Below are 22,685 nucleotides of genomic sequence, written 5' to 3' on the forward strand. Positions count from 1 at the left end.
AATACATTAATATTTTATAGTTACTTCCGGTTATTACAACCCATTTCTTTGAAGAACAACCGGGGAATTAGGATTCTTTAAAGAGAGTAAATAATTAGGATGTCAAAGGATCGATTAATAATTAACTTAGAAGAATCGATTGGTGATATGAAAAAGGATGTTCAATCAAGGGTTTAAATCCATAACATAAAAGAGAAATTGAGGGAAATCGAATATCCCTAGCTGCTTTTCTTAATTGGCTAGTTACTTACTCATTATATTTTCCCTTTATTTTTTAATTTAAATTTGATTCTTCTCTCTTGATTGATTTTCCAACTTAAGCGTAAATAGTGAATTAGGGATTGAAATTTAATCCTCATGGGAACGATACTCTTACTCATTACACTTTATTACTTGTACAACCGGTGCACTTGCCGTGATCGCGATAACAACACTTACATAAAAGAATGTTTACTTTATAATACAATATTCAAGGTTGGAATAATATGATTGATCACTAGATTGCATATGCAAAAAAAAAAGCTCTGCATTATTCAAGATGTAGATAAAAGGAATTATAATGTCAATGTATCTTGTGGTAGTCGTTCTGCCAAATAGATGTAGAATTGCCCCATAGCTCCGATGGTAAAATCATTTTTGTATCTTGATTCTAAGGTCAAAGTTTCACCATCATCAATCTTGACAGTACCTGGTTGTGGATAACAAACAGACATTCCAACAGCATAACCTTCCTCATTTCCTGCTTCCTTTCCCGTTCCATATTTTGGTGTTGAAGTACACAAAATCCTTCCATCCTAAATTAATCAAAAAACATAAATTTTAGAAGTGAAGACAAAATTCAATAAATGTCTTCGTACAATTGTATGGATTATTAAGAAAATTTATGACTTTAATACAAATCAAGCACACAAAAAAATCTATCATCACGAGAATGATGGCGAATATTGAACTTCACCTGTCCATATAAAGTTGCATCAACAACACCGGTATGCATGTGAGCAGTGCCGTAGATGAGATAACCGCCTTTTTCCATTGGAATGTTTGCTTTTTGGACATGAGGGGAATTGCTATTACCATTTTTCGGAATCATATATTCAACCTGTAACAAATTGACAAATATTTTATACTCACACGATCCCAACAAATTAATAGATTTTGGAATTCAATTCACATTGAAAAGTGTAGTTAAAAATTAAGTGTATATTCATAAGTTATTTACCTTGCACTCATGGATTGTTTTGGAGCCATTCGACCTGACCTTATCGGTGGAATCAAGTATATAAACCTTAACAGGGACTTGGAATTTGTCCCAATCAACCCACCTTATTTTGTATCTCAAGGCAAGTCTTCTAGTTGGGGCTTGAAATCCCTCTCTCAATTTGCATTGTAAATTGTCATCACAACAAAAGACCCCTCCCTTATAATCAGGGTCCAATGGTTTGCCATCAGGACCCTTTTTGGTACTAAGGAATTCCTTTGTGATATTTATAAGGTCACATCTGCATTCAGAACAACCTCTCCTGTCTTGTACGCCACGTGTATCAATGGCCATGATGTTGAAAAACCATTTGTCTTCAAACCCATTAGGAATTTCTGCCGGGTTACCCACTTCTATTGCAAAAGGATCTAGAATGTTTGAGGTTGTTCCTCGTGATTCACCTCCCAAGCCCCAATAATGTGGAAGAACACCACCTTGGCATGTGCCTTGGTTTCTCACGAAAATGGATCTTTCCTTAAGACTCTTAGTTGATTTTGGATCTTCAAAGTATCTTAAAGCAAACCAATGATGGAGGTAAGTTTCATACAAAGGTACAGGATTCCCTTTTTCATCAATTAGTTCAGCATCGAAACTCTTAATACCAACATGACCTCTTGGGAAATCAATATCTACCATTTGTTTCTCGATAATTGATCCTGGTCTCATTTCAAACTTTTTAGACACAAAAGTTGCTGACTTGATGTGTCTTTTGGGATCCTCATAGTATGACTCAATATAACCTTTTTTAGGTTCATTAATTAACAAATTAGTTTCCTTCAAAGATGTCCTGAGAAGAGTTTCGGGATCCAATACATAGGATGAGTTTGTTGTGCTCGATAGAAACACTAGTATTGATGAGGAAAGCATCAACGCTTTAAACATAAACCTCGTGTTCACCTGTACATACGTAAACCATTAATAATCATCACTCATTTTATTTAGAAATAAAGCTTCTATTCTAATGTTATTATTTCATGTAACTTTATAATTAATAAACAATTCAAGATTCAAACATATATATGCTCAAAAATTGGATGACAAGAATTGCATACAACACTAGAATAGGAGGAGGGAATGACCATTGTAGAGAGTTGGTCTTTTCCGAAATTCCAAGCAACTTTTGAAATTGTGAAATAGCGGTTAGAGATAATTTTGTGTACATACGGAGGTCATGTCCGCTAGTTTTATAGTAGAACCTGGCAATAGCATATCTGGCGTGACTTAATGCCAATTCCACAACAAGTTGTTTTTACCGGTTAGTGGTTTGGACAAATTTTTATGATCAACCTGGGCAGTGGCGGACCCAGAAAAATTTGTTTATGTCCGCACATTTAGTGGCGGGTGCTCCCAAATTTTTTTTGTAAAAAAAGTTTAAGTTAACGCTTAAACTCGCTCATAATCTAGTTGCTTCCATAACAAGCTGCAGGCAATATTTTGACCCATCATTTTTTCTCTTAAATCTTACCAATCCTCCAAAACAAATATGAAAATATACTTAAGTACATCCATACATCATCATTCTATTCTATTTTATAGTGGTGAATAAAAAAGTCAACACTATTTGTACAGAAGACAAGCAAAATCACACTGAAGGCCTTGTCTAGAAAGGAAACAAAGGAGATGAAGAGAGCGTGAGAATGGGTACATGGTAGGGGAGGAAGAGAGCGTTGCTACGTTATTTTAATCATCTCCGTACGTTGCTAACTAATATAAGAATAAATATCATTTTTGGTCTCCAACAAAAAATTCGGTACTCACTTTAGTCTATTATAAAAAAAAATAGTTACCTAGTCCTTATGAAATTTAAAGTGAACTCATTTTAGTCTTTTTGAGTAACTAATTTAGGTCTTTTTTGAATTAGTGAGGAACCACGATTTTAACTAAATTGATTCACTTTGAATTTCGTAGGGACCTCGAGACTAATTTTTGATAAGAGACTAAAGTGGGGACCATGTTTTTTATTAGAAACTTAAAATGATATTTACTCCTAATATAAATATTGAATCAACATACAAATAAATACCTACAAAGCTAAAAAAAAAAAAAAAAAAAAAAATCCAAAATTTTATGTGGGCACTTGCGGACATTTGCCCATGGCTGGGTCCGCCAGTGAACCTGGGTATGCGACAATGCAAGCCATTAAACAACTCTCTAGTTATTTATAGGAACAACAACTTGATGGCAGTTGATAATTTATCTCAACAATAATAATCTATCTAGCAATTTCCTTTTTATGCGAAAATTTGTTAGAGATTTTTTGTTTTCCTTTTTCATTTTCGTTTTTAATTTCTGTTAGAGGTTATCACATGCCTATTCTGTCTCTCTCTCTCTCTTTTTTGAATATTATTCTCTCCTTACTATCAAGAGAATAGATTGTACAAATAAACCTCGTTTATAAAAGGGAAATCATTTTCTTATGTTGTTGGATATTGCTTTCTCATGTTGTGAGATATCGAAATTCGTGCTATTTTTTTTAAACATGTGGTGGAACCTACCACTTATTGTGTCTATAGCATAAGAGATGTTATCCCATGTGAAATGAGAAAAGAGAAACCCTTTATAAAAAGGGTAATAATACTTTTGTGCTGACAGAATAACAATGCAATTTATTCATGCACCTCCTCTAGAACTTAATATCCTTGTTATGATCACTAATGTAATGAAGGTTGGAATCTTCCAGCTAGGTGATAGTTAGTTATTATTTTTTTATTTTATTTTTTGGGAGTTATTCCCTTACTTTAAAATATATATATATATATATATATATATATATATATATATTTTTTTTTTTTTTCAAACATTTCGTTAGGTAATTAAAATAAGGGTTCATTTTTTCTATAGTTACTGCTGATAAATTATCTGCAGTAAACCCAATACGACGTTGTTTTGGAACGAAAATTATGATGTTTTTGTAATTTTAATTTATTTCAGGGTTATTATAATATTTATAATTATAATTTTTTAATTTTTCAATACCAAAACAATGTCGTATTGAAAATAAAGAGATATTTTATTCTGTCTACTCTCATTTTGCCTACATTTGCCTACTCCTTTCATTACCGTTCGATTACAATCTAATCCAACGGTCCGTATTTGCGAAATAAAATAAACCCTTTTTTTCCTTTCTCTCTCCTCACTTCCTCCCACACCCCCCCCCCCCCCCCCCCCCCCCCCCTCTCTTCCTCTATCCATACTGGAGACATTTTTTTTCCTTCATTCTTTTCGACCAAATCGATGAACCCAATACTTACATGTGGAACACCGTGATCAGAGGCTATCGTAAAGCCCAATTTTAATCGAACGGAAAGTTGTCTCATATATATTTAGCTTCATGTATATAAATATATATAAACTAAATATAAACCCAATTTTTATACCAGTGATTAATGTTTAGTTTATATATGGACCGTTCGATTAATGTATAGCTCCATGTATATATATTTAGCTTCATGTAATTATTTCTCATATATAATGATCCAACACCGATTATTATACCAGCGATGAAGGAAAAAAAAATGTCTCCGGTATGGCGTAGAGGAAGAGAGAAAGGGTGTAGAAGGAAGTGAGGAGAAAGAAAGGAGAAAAAAATTTATTTTATTTCTTAAATATGGACCGTTGGATTAGATTGTAATCGAACGGTAATGAATGATAGGGGTACGCAAATGTAGGCAAAATGGGAGTAGGCAGAATAACCTTTCCCTTAATACATATAGAGCTACCTAGCTATCCGAAAGTTTTGTTAATTAACTATGGGATAAGTTATTCTACCTACCATTTTTTCTGTCTACCTTTGCCTACCACTCTCCAATACTGTTAGATCAGAATCTAAAGAAGTGAGAGAAAGATAAATGTTAATTAAGATTCTAATCTAACGGTCTTTTATAGTGATAGGCAAAGGTAGACAGAAAAAATGATAGGTTGAATAACTTATCACATTAACTATTAACAAACTTGTCTTTTACATCAATTTCCTTGTTCCTAAAATTCTTTTATTACCAGAATACGTTAATCTTTTATAGTTACTTCCTGTTACTACAACCCATTTTAATTTTTTACAAAATGTAATTAGTTTTCACAAAGAACAATAAAACTGCAGGAAATGGATCCTCTAATGTGCTAAAAAAACATGATATGGTTATGTGAGAAGATCACAACCATACAAAGGTAAATCAACGGTTATGATTTCGTAACTACCTATTTTATTATTATTTTTCTCTCCTCCTTTTTTACCATTAATCTACCTTCGTATGGTTATGATTTCCCACATTACATGGTCATGTGAATTTTCACATTAGAGGATCCAGATCCGTGCACCAGAATTATTTTAAGGCATAATTTATAGAAATTACAAAATGCATACCTGATTAAAGGATCTATCTATCCTTGATAAATTTAAGAGATGAAGGATCTGCAGTATTAATTCACTCGATTTCTATTTTAAGGCATAATAGAAATTGATAAATGCATATCTTTTGATGGAGAACGACTGAAACGCATAAAACACTTCCAAAATCCTATCCTGTTGATTCGAATGAAAAGTTGATGGACATAAAACTCTTCATTCTTAATTTGTATTGATGTAAACCGCCTCCATTAATTATTATAACAGAATTTTGACTGGTTTCATTATTATTGATATTAATTATAATGACAAAAATAGAAAGTTGATTGGCTCTATTAATATTAATAATGAAAATTTTATTGGCTCTATTTATTAATAGAAATAAGGACAAATCAATTAACTCAATATATTATGGTTGACTAGAGTAATGCACGTGAGTTTCCTCTAATTTGTGCAAATTTGTAAGGATGGCATAAAATTTAAAAGGGAAACAAGAGATTGTACTCAATGTAATTAAAATCGAGATATTACTTGATATCGGTTAAGGGGAAAAAGACATGTAAATCGTGGAATTGTAATATGTATCCTAACTAACATATTATTGTTATCAAGAAAAAAAAAAACATATTATTTAAAATTCAAAATTATATTCAAATATATAAAATAACCGATTGAAGTTATTAACTGCCAAAAATAATATGCAGCAATCCTATTGGAATTTAATTTTTTTTTAATATTTTCAATTCCTCAATTTAGAAGAGAATCTAAACGAAAATATTAGAGACAAGATTGAGAAATAAAAAGACAAATTTAAAATATTTTCGGTTCTGGACGAACATTAGTCTGGATCTCTATTCTGGTTATCTCCTTTGTTATCTCTATCCTTGGTGTATATATGGGGCTAGCTTCTGAACAGTTACCTTTATTATGGAAGTGGTGGATACCATCATGGCATCATGGTAGGCTCACTTATAACTCCATTACTTGTAATACTGGCTGACTCAATCAACTGCTAACTCCACTACGTGTAATACTCACTGACATGACAAACCGCCTATCCGGGTAAAATATATCCGGGTTCCGTGTCCTTTACTCTTACGAGCAAGTACGGCTCACTGTATGAACCCGGAACATTTTCTTTCAATAATTTTTTATTATCATAATGCCTTATTTAACGAAGAATTTTATAATATAGCAACGGATAATTAAAAATAAAATTAAAAATTAAAAAATACAATAATTAAAATTTTTAATTCATGTATCGAAAAAAATTTAATTCACAGTTCATGCGTGCTGCGGTGTGTAGTAGTTAGTACAGAACGAATGATAATACTTTTTTACTCATGTGAGATTAATATTTATTTGAGATAAGTTATATTATCTATCAAAAGATATCCTCTAAAATCAAAAGATATAATTTGATAATTAAAAAGAAAAAGGAAAAAAAAGGGGAGATTGAGCGAGGGGTAATAAAAGGGAAATCCTCCAAAAATCTTCGCACAGTAAAAGTATTCTCGGAACTTCCTTTTCTTTGGAACATTGTCTGTCTTTTCTCTTTCCTGTTTTTCTTTTCTCAGTCTTTTCTTTCTTTCTTGTTTTTTTTTGTCTTTTGATAACAATGGATTCTTCCAATGTAAGAAAGTCAAACATACGAAAGGGAAAGGTTGAGATCAAGAAAGTGGAAGAAAAAAGCAAAAACTGCGCGACCTTCTCGAAATGCAAACAAGTATGGTTGTGGCTACCCGATCCGGACTCCGTCATCCGCCGCTACCACGGTGGCGCCGAAGGAGGCGAAGAAGGGTATCACAACCGTGCTGCTAAAAGGAGGTTTCAAGAGGGTGTCGAAACCCTAAAGCTGAAATATGAGGCAACTGAAGCTAAGTTGAAAGAAGAGAATATGCATCATGAAGATACCACTGAGGGAAAAAAGAATGGTTTGGTATTCACTGAATGGTGGGATCTCTCCCTCGAGGATATGGGTTTTGAACAAGTTGAGGAATTCAAGAATTGCTTAGAAGATTTGAAGATAAAACTTGTTGCTGCAAGGGAAAAGAAGAAGAAGAAGGAGGTTGATAATTCACTTCCACCATTGCCAGTTGCACTTCAACCATTACCAGTTGCATCATCACCGATGCAAAGCTTATCAGATGTGTCTTTCTTGAATGAGGGTTTCAATGGGTATGGTGTATGGAACTGTGTCATATTCCAGACTTAAGGTTTCAAGTACTGATTCTTGCTTCTTCCTTTTATTGGCACGGGCATATTGGTTGGGATCGGGATCCAAATTCAAATACCCTCTTGCTAGATAGCGTTGAATGACAGTGTCAGGGTTTGGGTAGCCACAAACATTGAGGTTATTTCCATTCTCAGAGTTGATGAGTACCAATGCTGTTTCTGCCTCGCATAGAATGGATAGTTCAGTGACTTTGTTAAAAAGTCCTACTTTGTGTTTGGAGAAGATCACGCTTTCCTTATTCTTTTCTTTCACTTTCTTGATTTCAATCACGCTTTCTTGATTCTTTTGCTCCACTTTCTTGATTTCAATCTTTCTCTTGCGTGTGTTTGGCTTTAAATTTGTTGCCGTATTTGCTTCAAAAAGACCCATTATTGCAATCTAAGAAATTAAAGAGATCGAAGAGGAATGAGAGACTTAATTATATATAACGAGAGTTATTTTAAGGCATAATATATAGAAATTACAAAATGCATATATATATATACCTGATCAAAGGAACTAAATTCAATGATCGAGATGAAGGATCTGCGGTCTGCACAACGTTAATAGTATATACGTTGATGAAGAACGAACGACCGAAACACACGAAGCGAAGCACTCCCAAAATCCTATTGATTCGAGTGAAAAGTTGATGGGCGGGCATAAAACTCTTCCTAATTTAAGCTATTAGGATCGATTGATTTTATGGTAAAGAGTTTGCGTAACTTGTAAGTTATAGGTCCATGCCATTATTTTATAATTTTTCCCCCCTTAATTTGTATTGATGTAAACCGGTTCCATTAATTATTATATCTGACAATTGACTGGTTTCATTATTGTTGATATTGATTATAACGACAATAATAATAAGTTGATTGGCTCCATTAATATTAAAAATGAAAAATTTATTGTCTATAGTTTTTAATAAGAGAAGAAGAATTATAATAAGATTCTATCACAACGGATAAGAACTAAGACATACGATAAAATATTCTTAAAATTAAATTATATAGAAGTCAAGTTTACTATTACATTTGAAATAGCATAGATTACATCATAATCTAAACTGAAAACAAAATTATTCTATCAATCATTCCATCGATCTCCTTACGGTCAAAGTCTTTAATCATAGTGTTTTACCCTAATCCAAAGTTACACATACCGATATGTTTATTCTCTAGAAAGGTTAGCATAAAAACAAACACATGTGAGATAATCACAGTAATATTGAGGTTTTCAAACTATAATCAATCCAGCCATTTTAGTAAAAAATATCATTCTCTCAAATATGTTTATATTAAGAAAATAATATCATGAATAATAAAGATAAGCTCAGACCTTTGTGAGTTCTTCATTCAGACATACCAAACCTTTGTAGGTTCCACATACAAACATATTCAAACCTTTGTGGATTTCTGCATACAAATATATAAAGGAACGTGTCGTCTTAAACTAAAATGACTAATGTTCAAATTCTGTGAGCGGCCAAATTTTATGAGTTCTGTATGTGAAAGGTTCTATGTGGAAGAGCAAGTCATGATAAGGCTTCCCTTTCCCTATAACCATCTGATTCCCTTGTGGGTCATTCAAATTAGAATCATTCAGTAAAAGTTTACATATCCAATAATGTTTATTTGGTACCAAAGGAATTCTTTAGTTCTGTAGTCTTGAATTGATTCTCATCATTCTTATAATCATTATGTTCATATTCAACAAATACATAATAACAAAGATAGAAAATAAAACAAAAGAGAAGAATAAATCCATAAGAAAATAATTTGACAGAGTAACGACACATTCATGGCTTTAAAAAAAATAATTTTAAAATATCAACTTTAAATAGATAAAAAAAGCATCAACATAACTTTTTAAAATATCTAAAAATCAACTTTAGAAAATAAAAGGAGAGAATGAGTTACTTTTTCTCAATATTATCTTCTTATTTTATTTTTCTCTTCATGTTCTCCTGTTTCCTCTGCTCCTCTCTTTTCTCTTCTTGGTTTACTCTCTTTTCTCTTGAATTATGGCTCTCTGTTTCCTTTCTTTTCCTTATTCTGTCACTCTCTTCCTTCCTTTCTTTTCTTTTTTCTCAAATTCTCCTTTCTCTGTTCTCTGATTTTTGTTCCCTTTTGCTCTCTGTTTCCTTCTCTCTCTCTCTCTCTCTCTCTCTCTCATTTCCTCTCTTTCTCTTGCTATTTTTTTTTTCTTTTCCATTGTCAGATGGTTATTTATATGTATAGATAATATGCTAACTTAATCACTATGTAAATAAAAAAATTCTAACTAAACAATCATTATTTTTCAGATAAAATCTTACTAAGTATCGTCATCAGATAAAATTTTTGAGTCTCCTTAGAGTGCTTACACGTGTTAATGATATAATTTTCTATACACACATACGACATTAGGTGCCCCAATTAATTACACAACACCAATTAACACGCGATTTAAGTGTTCACTTGTGATACAACATGACGCATCTTGCACTAGCTCCAATTTTATTTAAATTGTGTTTTATGTGTCAATTTGTGAGACATAGTGGTGGCTTTTGCGCCAAACTCTCCTCACAAAGTTTTTTGCACCAACCTGGCGCTTTTTGGGAAGAGTGACCATTTTGTCACGTTTGGCAAAAAAATTTATCAGACTGTCACGTTAACAGTAAATTTTGTCGAAATGTCACGCGGCATATTTCGCTACACTGTGTAGCGAAATATGTTTGCAAGTAATTCGCTTCACAGTGTAGCGAAATATGCCATGTCAGAATGCACACAGCAAAAGATGACACGTGTCAAGCAGGCAGAATTCAAGCATAATTCGCTATACAGTGTAGCGAATTTCTGCTGCTTGACACATGTCATTTTTGCTGACTGTGCAGCCTGACATGGCATATTTCGCTACATTGTGTAGCGAATTACTTGCAAACATATTTCGCTACACAGTGTAGCGAAATATGCCGCGAGACATTTTGGCAAAATTTACTGTTGGCGTGGCAGTTTGGTAAATTTTTTTGCCAAACATGACAAAATGGTCACTGTTCCCGCTTTTTGTGCGGTACTGTTCACATGAACAGTGTCGTCAAACAATACATTTTTTCTTTTTGCATTTATTTATTTATTTATTTATTTATATATATATATATATATATATATATATATATCATAATCCGTAATTCTTAAGATTTCGAATTAATAAAATAAAGATTGTAACATTATTATAAACTCGAGAAAATCTAGTTGATTCGACAAAATATTTAACTGTTTGAAATTATTAACTGTCAAAAACAATATGCAGCAATCGTATCGGAATTTTTAAGTTTTTTAATATCTTCATTCCATAATTTAGAAGAGAATCTAATTAGCGAAAATTCAGAGACAGATTGAGAAATAAAGAGATAAATTTAAAGTATTTTCTTTGGATAATTGTTTATCATCACAATTTATATTTAACGGACACTTTTATAATATAACCATTATAATTAAAAATAAAAAATACGTTAATTAGAAAATTTTAATTTCCAATATTATTCGTTTGCTACAGTTGATCGCTCCTAGGTCTTTATAATTCCCCTCCCTCCCCTGAGACTAATATTTATTTGAAACAGGGTTATGTTACTTTTATTTCATTGGAGGGATTAAATTAATGGCTTGTAAGCAAAGTTAATCCTTGTACTCAAAGCATTTAATGTACTTGAAAAATAGAAATTATGGTAAAAAAATTAAATAACAGAGAATATAACCTGACTTTATTTATTCAGAATATTATGAACATTTTCTGCAATTTATATTTCGGAGAAAGAAATAATATAAGGAAAATATAATTTTTATATAATATAAGAGAGTTTCTCTCTATTGCACACTCATGGAGAAATATGCTAGCATTTTTTATTTTTATTTTTTATTTTCAAAAAATAATAGACTCCACTTGAACTTATATGTGCATTTAATTGAGCTTGATATATGAGAAAAATTGAGCCCATAATACAAACTAGTAAAGAAACAATTTACTTTCAGCATAATTTTGAAAAAAAAAATAGATATAAAAAAAGGTTATATTTATCTCATTCAAGATAACGCATTTTTCTACATACGCATAATCAAAATGGGTCCCACTTTTTTTTTTTTTCTTCAATCATCTGTGGGACCCTCTTATAATTATAGTTGACTAACATAACATAATTTATTTAAAAGGAGAAGGATATTGTAACAACCAAGTTGTATTACTATCAATCAATCTCATCGTTAGATCAATTATGTTGATCCAACGTATGTTAATACAATTTGTCTAATTCAAATATGATTTATTTATTTTTTATTCATTTTTTTAATTCTTTCTATTATTTGAATAAAATATATTAAAAATATATTGAATTCTTGTTACAATATCCTTTCTAAATTTAGAAAAAGATTTCCCTAAAAAGAATTGCAACGACGTCGTTTATTAGAAAACCCAGCAGGAGAAGTTCTTCATCTTTTTATTTGTTCAATCTTTAACCTCTAATCCCAATCCCAATCCCAATATCGCATTAGGGTTTTCAGATTTGCAATTCCTTTTAGTTTCTCTCGACCTCGCCACCATTGAACCACCTCTTTCTCTCCATAGTTAACTATGCAAGCCAACCTCGCAATTCCTCCCTAGTTTTCGCGAAAACCAGCGATTCTGAGCGAAACGGTATTGGAATGTTGTTTTCTTTGGTGGAGGATAGTAGGAACTTACCGTCGATCTCTAACTATCACAGTGTGAAATTTGCTTAAATTGTTTTTTTTTATTTGCAGAAGCTATTTTGGTTACACTTTGGTTTCGTCAGTCTCTGTCTGTGTGGTGCTGCTTTTAGCTTGAATGATGTTTCAGTTTCATCCTCAAGGAGTTCCCAAACAGACTTGTACTCTGCTTGCTGTTACCTGTGTTGAGCACAAGCCCCCACAGAATCAGCGCAAATACCCTTTCCCTGAGTTGGTTTCTGCGGGGCGTCTCGAGGTATATAGAATTAACAAATGTATAGCATTGTCATGCAGGTTTCAGGCTTAGGCGGCGGCGGCGGTTAGAAATTTATGTAATGTATGTATTGTGTGTCACTTAGTTGTTGTTGTTTTTTTTTTTTTTTTTTTAAAACAAAAAATCAATTCAATTCAAAAGCTTAATATTATATTTCCTTAATACGCACGTAAGAGCTCATTGGCTTTGAACTTTGAAACATGGACAATGTATTGGGTCACTTATCAGCGCTAAGAAATTTCATAATTTTAAAAAAGGTTATTAATAAAATAGAGGGGATCGAATTCGTGATCATTTAGTCACGTAGACTCTAATAAAAATAAATTTAACCCAAAAGATTACGTCAGGTGAAGGCCACATTAATAATTTTATATTATATTTCTCTAATAGGAAATAACATGATTTGAATCATTTTTAATGCAGGTTCAAACTCTATGCAATCCGGAAAAGGAACAGTTTCAGAAAGTTCTAGAGTCGTATCAACCGAATTTTGTTTACTTACAGGGAGAGCAGCTAGAGAATGGGGAAGTTGGTTCACTGGTTTGGCAAGGTGTGGAATTATCCACCACTGAAGCAATAGCAGAGCTCTTCGGTCCCACATTGCCGACGGCTGTATGTATTCTGGATATTTAGTCACTCTTTTGTTATTTATATGTATTTTCTGTTGATAGGGCTGTAGGTTACACATATTGTGATCAGTGAAGGGAGGGAGAGTATGTAAAATTGCTACTTTCTATCTTGTTAATTGCTGGGTTTTGTTTTGGTGGAAAGTACTAACTACTACGGACTGTGAGAGAAAGAAGGAGAACGTTAAGAAATAGGGTTGCATACTGTGAAGAATGTTAGAAACCATGGTCTGTATTCCCTAGATCAGTTGTATTACAAAATTTGTACTGATGTAATATTGAACCAGTCATTGTGATATTTAGGCCTAATTAACAACATAAAGTGTTGATGGTTGAATGATTCATTACACAATGAATTTAAGAATTCTAGAGTGTGGAGATCTTGTGATGTTTGGACACATTGCTCAAGAAATTTACTTGTGTTTCTCAAAATTTTATGGTATAATCTTGCCTGTTGAAATTTACAACCTTTTTAAATTTATATAATCTGTTTTGATCTTGTACCTCATTGGCATTTCCTCCTCTCAGTTGGCATTGTGGGTATGTTATTTTGTCTGATGTGATTTTATTAATTTCTGCAGGTTTATTTAGAAATCCCAGATGGAGAAAGTTTTGCAGAGGCTCTTCATCTTAAGGTACTTTTTGTTCTTGGGAAAACTTTCAGGTATCAAAGGAGAACAAACTATCATTATTGGGTGATGACAAAAGACCATGTCTCACACTCAAAAGAATCCCTTGTAATCTGATAATTTTGTGGGAGAAATTGGCTCATTCAAGCTGTTTTACTTTGCAGGGAATCCCATATGTTATATTTTGGAAGAATAATTTTTCTTGTTATGCTGCCTGCCATTTTCGTCAAGCATTTCTCTCAGTGGTGCAGAGGTATAATATTGTTTATCTGATTGCACGTTGCAAGCACGTGGTGCACGCACACTATGAAATGGTCTTTTATGTTCTAAATCTTATTGCATTCTGATACAATTCATATTGATGTATGATTATGTCATGTGTACACGTTTGATGATGCATCCATTTAGTGGGTCATCTATGAAAGGAATTATTTCCTGTGAACTTGTCTAGTTCAAATGTCATGAAAGTAATCGATGAATATTTAACTAATCTTTTGTTTTGAATTATTAATGGTCAGAGTGTGCAAAGTCCTGTATGACTTGTTTGTCTATGTCCATCCAATATTTGAAACCTTTTCTTTTCATTAAAAAGAGGAAGAAGAAATCAAAATTGTGGGTTTTCTTAAGAATTTTGAGATATTACTGAACAGTTATTGGTGTTCACAAATTCATTGTAGTTCATCTACACATACATGGGATGCTTTCCACCTTGCTCGTGCCTCTTTTGAACTTTACTGTGTTCAGAACAGTCAAGTACTTCCTGTGGACAGCCATGATGCTACTAGTGAGATGGGGCCACACCTTCTTGGCGACTGTCTCAAAATCAATGTTGACCCTCCCGAGATGGGTGAAGAAGATGATGAAGAAAGTTCCTCAGACAGTCTTCCTGCTATAAAGATACATGATGATGAAGTGAACTTGAGATTTCTCATCTGCGGTGCACCTTCCACTGTTGTAAGCTTCTGTGGAAAACATGCATGTTTATGTAATGCGAATGTTTGTGTATCTGTCCCAGACTGACACACACCTCCCCACATGTGGGAAACTAAATTTTTCAATGTGGGACAAAGAAAGACTTGAAGCACACACATATACATAACAATGCATGCATGTGTAATTGCAGTCTCAATAAGCAGTCGGATCCACAGAGACATTATTTGCCAATTACACATGGGCTTGTTTCTTTTCAGGATGAGTCGTTGCTGAGATCTTTGGAGGATGGACTCAGAGCTCTCTTAACTATTGAAGTATGTTGACTGTATTGTTTGATCAGATTTATCTTGGATAAAATCCCATTTTAGCAAAATCTTAAGATATATAACCCATTTTTAATTTAAAAATGTTTACTGTTAATCTAAGCTGGACTGTATTATTTTTTCAACACTATTCAACGTGTTGGTCTTTCCATGGAAGTAATATAACATAAAGTACAACTCCCTGTTGTAATTTTAGTGGCCTTTTACCATTCTCGTGTTTGATAGCTTTTTACTTCAATTTTTTAATCTCTTCAAGATGGTATATCCAAAGGTTTTCTCAACTTTCTTATTTTTATCTTTTCAGATACGTGGTTGCAAGCTCCATGGCAAGTTTAGGTATGCTGATATAACTTGTATATGACTATTTCTTACACAGTTGATGACTTACTGCATGTTTGATTCAGCTAACTCTAAGGAAATATAATTATTTTGTTTCAAAAGCTCTCAAGAAGCTACAAAAAAAGCGACATATTTTCAAAACAAGCTAATTCAAACACACTTAAAATGGGTTTTTTCTTTATTTTATTTTTTTTAATTCCTTTATGTTCATTTATTTTTGATTAGAACTATGTTGGACATCTGAATATGTATTGCCACCATGTAATATATATCTTGCTCTGATACAGTGCCCCACCACCACCTCTTCAGGCAGCTGCTTTTTATCGTGGAGTTGTGACCATGCGATGTGATATATCAACTTGTAGTTCTGCACATATCTCACTTCTAGTATCTGGCAGTGCTCAAACTTGTTTTAATGATCAGGTATCCTCCAAATATGCATGCTACGATGGTTTCATTATTATTACAAAAACAAGCAATGAATGCTATTTGCACACGCTACTTAATTTTTTAATACCAGCCTTACATTTCTCTCACATAACAACTTTTTTTATAGGCATAGATATGCATTATGTTTCTTAACATTTAAGTAATTTTTGATTTTTTTTCTTAAGATATGTTATATGGCAATTTTGTCTCCATAATTTTATTTAGCAATTTTATTTTTTTGGAAATAATTTGTTCTTTGACTTTTTTCTTTTCCATTAAATTGTGTAATAACCATTTTAAAATATTAAGTCAATAGTTAAAGTGTAAGATATGCATTTTGCAAGTTTTACCTGTTGAAAGTTTTGATTCTTATTCTTTGTCCTATCATTTTTACTTCTTAGCACTTGGAGAATCATATAAAAAATGAGATAATTGAGAAGAGTCAACTAATTCATGTACAACTCAACAACGAGGGAGACAAACAGAATGTCTCTGAACCTCGCAGATCTGCTTCGATTGCTTGTGGAGCAACCGTATTTGAAGTTTGCATGAAGCTTCCTCTATGGGCTTTGCAGGTTTAAGTAATCCCCATTCCTTTTCACCTCATTTATTTCAAAATTATCTCTGTGTTGGTGTTGTTTTACTAGTTAAAATCAAGATTTCTGAATGAGTCTTCTCTTCTTGCTAGTTTCTTACTAGGGGATTCATCAATGTTCTAGTTCTATATGCTATGGCTTAAAAAAATTGGAAATTTTTAAATAATATTCTATTGGAAAAGAAGCAATGTAGTTGTGTTTGATACAAAGGAAAAGTCTCAGAATTGAACTTTACTTGAATTTCTGTAGAAACCTCTATTTTTTTTTTTAAATCTCATAGTAGAGTTTATAGGATGATTAATCACGAGATAAACATGATGCGGATTGAAAATGTTGGAGCAAGGATTTCTTGGATCAAGATAACAGAAGGAGGGCTATTTTATCTGAGAGGTCATCTCAAAATTTTGCTGGTCTCTTGGGGGAAGATAAAACCTAGAAGTTGAGAATTTATCCTACTTTACTGGTCATAATGCTTTTGATGTCAAATTTTGTACTAGGACTGATTAGAGAGTAGTTTTACCTCTGGATGTCTACTACTGTTGTCAACTACCCTGTACCATTGATTTTGCTTTCATCTGTCTTCCCACTTTCAAATGTGAGTACCATATTATTTAAATATGCTGTTGATTAGCTTTATTATTATAAGAATGGTTCTAAGATAATTGATGACTTGCACACCAGGCTGGATCAATATGGTTCTTACTAGAACCAACATTCATTGTCCTTGGTAATCAAACACTCAATTTGGACCAACCTGCTCAACTTGTTTCCAAATCAGATGATCTACATTTGCATGTTTAATAATGAATTGAAACAGGATGGTACCGAGGATTTTTGCCTATAAATAATGCCAAGTATAGTACCTAAAGTTTTGTATCCTATTAGAATTGGAGTTCTATAGGTTTAGGCATATTTGGTTGTTATTCAAATTTATAATTATGTCTTGTTACTTGCTTCAGATTTTGAGGCAGCTAGCACCTGATGTTTCTTATCGAAGTTTAGTTGCACTTGGTATTGCAAGTATTCAGGGTTTGCCTATAGCTTCTTTTGAGAAAGATGATGCTGAGCGCTTAATTTTCTTCTATCAAACTCATGAGAAAGATAGCTGTGCAGACAAAAACAATATAATTTTCAGCAGTCCCCCTGGTTGGTTCAAACCACCCCCTCCAACAAGAAATAGGTGTGAACCAAGCCATGGAATTAGCCCTGGCTTTCATGATGGTGTCTTTGCAGGGAAGGGTACTGTTCGAAAAGTAGATGAAGAGGAAAATGATAAAAAAATGGTGAATGGAATTAGCACATCCTTAACTCCAGCTAGGAAGAGATTAAAAGTATCTGCAATGAGGCCAATTCCTCATGTTCGTCGCCATAGAATGACACCTTTTTGTGGACCTTCTGAGACAAATGGTTTTGATGGTGCCCAAGTTGAGGCTAATTTGCCACTTCTTGCCCCTACAAAGCGTAGTAGTATTGGATCAACATCAGCAACGCAAAGAAAATCATTTTCAAGCTCAGCTCAGTCTAAGCAGGTTATTTCGTTGAATCCATTGCCTTTGAAGAAACATGGTTGTGGCAGAGGCCCAGTGCAAACTTGCTCTGAGGTGAGTTTTCCTTTGTCCATTGTTTTAAATCTGATTTTTAGTATCATTTTGATGCCTAGGTTGATACTTTAATCTCAAAAAAATTGCTTGTGCTGAAAATTTGATGAGTAGTGCACACTAATATAATTATCTTTAGCGTACCTGAGGAAAATAATTTCTTTTATTAAAAAGAAATCCTAACAGTCTAACACTTGTGATTAATTCTTTGACAGATATAACTTGAAGATTGTGCTTTTGGTCTTTAGTGTAGCATCGTGCTCTTAAAATAGAAACCTCTAAATGCTACATAAGTTGATGAAAATGGTTTGCTGTCGTTTAGCAAAAGAGAGTTCTGATATAATTAAATACCACATGATGTATAATTTTCATGCAACTACAGTACAGATGTAACTCAAATCAATTATCTTATTTTGGAAAAAGAAAGAAGAGTTCTGTATGTCTTGATTCATGAATTTTTCTGGAAAAATGAACTAGATTAAATTTTTGTATCAAAATATTTCTCATTCTAACTTAATCTCAACATTGATATGAGAATTGTAATGACTTATTTCTTTCACTTTCTCATTATTTTTATATTAACGATTTTTTTAATCCATATTCCATAAAAAAATGTTATCCTGAATACTTCTAAATCATACTGGGCTTGTCAATCTCTTTTGATGCAAACATTCAATTGGATTCCATATTCCATAAAAAGATGATATCTTTTTTCTTTCAATTGCTCATTTTTTTCCTGTTAATGATTTTTTTCAATGCATTCCATAAAAGGATGCTAACTTTAATATGACTAAATCGTACTGGGTTACTCAATCTCTTTATGATGCAAACATTCAATGAGAACTTATTCTTAAATTTCAAATAATTATAACTTGCTGTATAGGAGGAATTTCTTAAAGATGTCATGGAGTTTCTGATTCTCCGGGGCCATAATCGACTGATTCCTCAAGGAGGTCTTTCCGAGTTCCCTGATGCCATACTCAATGGAAAACGCCTTGATCTCTACAACTTGTATAAAGAGGTATGTTAGTGAAACTGTGTTCATTGAGAATAGGGTTTAAAGTTTCTCATATTATAGGAGATAAAGTTATCCCTATGTGTATGGAGGCTATGTGAAGAGAACAGAAAGAAAGAGAAAAACTAGGCTCCACACACTTTTATGTATGTGTAGGAGATAATTTTATCTCCTACATCATGAGAAACATTAAACCCTTGAAAATAATTATGGATTAGTGAAACCTTTTTTTTTCTTCTGAATTTGTTGGTATTTTAGGTGGTTACCAGGGGAGGATTTCATGTTGGCAACGGTATCAACTGGAAGGGACAAATTTTTTCAAAGATGCGCAATTACACAACAACCAATAGAATGACTGTATGTTCTATGCCTTGGTTATATCCCTTGTGTAATTCATTTTTTATGCTTTTGTTATATTGAATCTTGAATTACACTTTAAAGTTTTGAGATTGATAAAACAATATTAACTTATGGTGAAGCCAAAAAAACTGAAGCCGCTACAAAGACATAACTGTTGAGACATTCGCCCCCCCCCCCCCCCCCCCCCCCCTAAACACCCCACAGCAGAGGAATTGTTTTGGTATTGATCTAGAAAAGTTAAAATTGTACCAATAAGAAGTTCACCAACTAATTCAGAATTTATGTGATGACTGGATGCTTGTATATTATGTGAAATTAACTGGCAACTAAGGTATTTTTTTGAAATTAACTGGCAACTAAGGTATTTTTTTTCCATGTCTTCTACAGGGAGTTGGAAATACACTCAAAAGACATTATGAAACCTACCTTTTAGAATATGAATTAGCACATGATGATGTGGATGGAGAGTGCTGCTTGTTGTGTCACAGGTTTGTACTTCTTTTAAGTCAATGAAGTCATTCAATTACAGTATTGTAGTATGGTTTCCTGCAGATTGTGACCCCTCGTATACGTTTTCCTTAACATCTTTCTACTGTTCAACAGTAGTGCAGCTGGGGATTGGGTTAATTGTGGCATATGTGGTGAGTGGGCCCACTTCGGCTGTGACAGAAGGCAAGGTCTCGGCGCATTTAAGGTACTACTACATCATCACTTACAATTGTATATGAATGAGTCTTGATGTTATTTAGGGCAAAAACAATGTGTCTCTTTGCCTTTAATTATATTAATAAGGATTCCTTTTTTGATTCACAACTTCTGCAGGATTATGCCAAAACTGATGGGTTAGAATATATATGTCCTCATTGTAGTCTTACAAATTTCAAGAAGAAACAATGTGTTGCTAATGGGTATTCGCAAGGTTCAATGTCATCACGACTACTTTGATACAGACTCCTCCATCTCCTGAATAGCAGACGGCCAGTTTCTTCTTTTGGTGGATTTATCTGTAATCACTATGTTTTAGATAGATTAGCGAAATATAGGAATAAAAGAAGCGAAATTATACTCTCATCTTGCATGAGATTCAGCTCTCATGTTATATTCACATAAAAAAATGTCTTTTTTTTTTTTTTTTTAAATTGGTGGGTTTCACTTTGTTTGTCTCACAATATAAGATAACTTATCTTATATGTGAGAAGTAAAGCCCATAAAGGAAATTGAGAATCAGGTTTAGTCGATATAGATGTCTATTAGGCAGTGTTATTAAAATTAGCTACAAAATATTTTTTCGCAGTAGGTGAGATTCGAACCCAGCACATTGGAGGAGCGCCACTTGAATAAAATACACCATGTAATATATTTACTATATAACTATTAAGTTAATATAATTAATTCAAAAATTGCATCCAATGTGATTCGAACTCCTTCCATTAAGGATATACAACATAGCAAATACCATTAAATTACATCGGGTTATTGTTTAGATGACACCATTCAAAATGTTTATTATATAATTAAATATAAAATATAAATTTATATATATATCCGGTTCATGCGGTTCAACCCGTGATCCACCGGTTGAACCAGTGACCCGGTACCTTAGCTGGGTCAATGACCGATCCGGTTCTAATAACATTGCTATTAGGAGTAGGCTCTAACCCCTTCCACCTTTGTTCTTAAGGGGGAAAGAAATTCCTAATTTAGAGTATGGAACTCCCACCGCGTTCGAATACCGTCAAGCTCTCCATTGTGAGCAGTGACTTGGAAGTTTACTTTATTTATTCCCAGTGTCCTATTGTATAGAAGGGAAAATGTATAGTCTTATGCGCATTTTTATATGATTTAATTCAACAGATAATTTTTAAGTCTTTCTACACGCACGGACATACATGCATACCCAAATAAGTTGTTAGCATGATACAGGAAATTGTTTACACAAAGTTGAGTAGCGATCGTACAGAACTGTTGTTTATATATATATATATATATATAGAGAGACAGGATCATTTGACACCGGTGTCAAATTTAAAATTTGACACCTTATCTGAGAGCCGTTAGATAAAAAAAGATCAACGACTCTGATTTGCAAGCATGTAACACCATTGATCTTTTTTGATCTAACGACTCTCAGATGAAGTGTCCAACTTCAAATTTGACACCGGTGTCAAAGGATCCTGCTTCATATATATATATATATATATATATATATATATATATGTGTGTGTGTGTGTGTGTGAAAAAAATATTTCTCCGACAACCTAAGATAAGTTTATCTCCGGCTATCTCAAAAAGACGTTGTTTTGAAAAAAATATTTCTCTGACAATATAAGATAAGTTTATCTCCGGCCATTCCAAAACGACGTTGTTTTGTTTATTTATTTTTTTATATTAATTGATTCACCTTTGAATGGTTATGATTTTTTTTTTCTCTATTCTTTTATCACTATTAATCCATCTTTGTACAGTTATAATTTAGTAGTTGAAGATAAATTATTTCAAGTAGTTGAGGAATCATAACCATATAAAGGTGAAAATAAATACAATATTTTTATTTTCTACAATTAATTTTGAGAGCGAACTTCCTTTATCTCACACAAAACGACGTAGTTTTCAGGTGATTGTATCAATGCTTATATGCAGCTACATTACAAATTATTTTGCCATATATATATATATAGAAATATTTTTGCAGTTACTGCAGATAAGTTATCTGCATTTACTCCCAAAACGACGTCGTTTTGGTGTTGAAATATTAAAAATATATAATTATAAAGACTTTTATAACCCTGAAATAAATTAAAATTACAAAAATACTTTGATTTCCGTCCCAAAACGACGTCGTTTTGGGCTCAATGCAAATAACTTATCTGCATTAACTGCAGAAAAAATATATATATATATATATATATATATATATATATATATATATATATATATATATATATATGGGTAAAAGATTTCTTCAATCAATGGAGATAAGTTATCTCCGGTGAGCCCAAACGACGTCGATTTAGGGCAAATATCAAGGTA

At 32.8% G+C, this 22,685-nt stretch overlaps 3 protein-coding genes across 3 annotated transcripts; 2 read left to right on the forward strand and 1 right to left on the reverse strand.

The window, feature by feature from the left end:
* Window positions 1–554: 554 nt before the first annotated feature.
* LOC133287307 (uncharacterized) lies at window positions 555–2,431 on the reverse strand. Its single transcript, XM_061484881.1, has 4 exons — window positions 2,423–2,431; window positions 1,220–2,155; window positions 956–1,099; window positions 555–794 (listed from the first exon to the last, which is right to left on the reverse strand). The coding sequence occupies exons 1-4, from the start codon at window positions 2,429–2,431 to the stop codon at window positions 555–557; spliced, it is 1,329 nt and encodes a 442-aa protein (XP_061340865.1).
* Window positions 2,432–7,218: 4,787 nt separating this feature from the next.
* Window positions 7,219–7,815, forward strand: LOC133287308 (uncharacterized). Its single transcript, XM_061484882.1, has one exon. It carries the CDS (start codon window positions 7,219–7,221, stop codon window positions 7,813–7,815), a length of 597 nt encoding a protein of 198 aa, XP_061340866.1.
* A 4,527-nt stretch (window positions 7,816–12,342) lies between these two features.
* On the forward strand, window positions 12,343–20,857 carry LOC133287298 (AT-rich interactive domain-containing protein 4-like). Its single transcript, XM_061484869.1, has 16 exons — window positions 12,343–12,483; window positions 12,588–12,789; window positions 13,231–13,419; window positions 14,015–14,068; window positions 14,227–14,315; window positions 14,740–15,016; window positions 15,253–15,309; window positions 15,623–15,654; window positions 15,945–16,080; window positions 16,488–16,661; window positions 17,642–18,283; window positions 19,164–19,301; window positions 19,554–19,652; window positions 20,043–20,143; window positions 20,259–20,349; window positions 20,478–20,857. The coding sequence occupies exons 2-16, from the start codon at window positions 12,652–12,654 to the stop codon at window positions 20,598–20,600; spliced, it is 2,340 nt and encodes a 779-aa protein (XP_061340853.1). The 5' UTR covers window positions 12,343–12,483; window positions 12,588–12,651; the 3' UTR covers window positions 20,601–20,857.
* The last annotated feature ends 1,828 nt before the right edge of the window (window positions 20,858–22,685 follow it).

This window comes from Gastrolobium bilobum, unplaced genomic scaffold, assembly GCF_033153095.1.
Source record: "Gastrolobium bilobum isolate Gb01-03AN ecotype WA unplaced genomic scaffold, APGP_CSIRO_Gbil_v1 utg11002, whole genome shotgun sequence".
Taxonomy (NCBI): domain Eukaryota; kingdom Viridiplantae; phylum Streptophyta; class Magnoliopsida; order Fabales; family Fabaceae; genus Gastrolobium; species Gastrolobium bilobum.

Coding starts and splice junctions, on each gene's coding strand:
- LOC133287307 (XM_061484881.1), bottom strand. Junction 1,100..1,219: donor AAACAATCCATGAGTGCAAG/GTAAATAACTTA, acceptor AATTTGTTACAG/GTTGAATATATGATTCCGAA. Junction 795..955: donor ATGCAACTTTATATGGACAG/GTGAAGTTCAAT, acceptor TGATTAATTTAG/GATGGAAGGATTTTGTGTAC.
- LOC133287308 (XM_061484882.1), top strand. CDS start 7,219: ATGGATTCTTCCAATGTAAGAAAGTCAAACATACGAAAGGGAAAGGTT.
- LOC133287298 (XM_061484869.1), top strand. CDS start 12,652: ATGATGTTTCAGTTTCATCCTCAAGGAGTTCCCAAACAGACTTGTACT. Junction 12,790..13,230: donor TTTCTGCGGGGCGTCTCGAG/GTATATAGAATT, acceptor TTTTTAATGCAG/GTTCAAACTCTATGCAATCC. Junction 19,302..19,553: donor TCTACAACTTGTATAAAGAG/GTATGTTAGTGA, acceptor TTGGTATTTTAG/GTGGTTACCAGGGGAGGATT.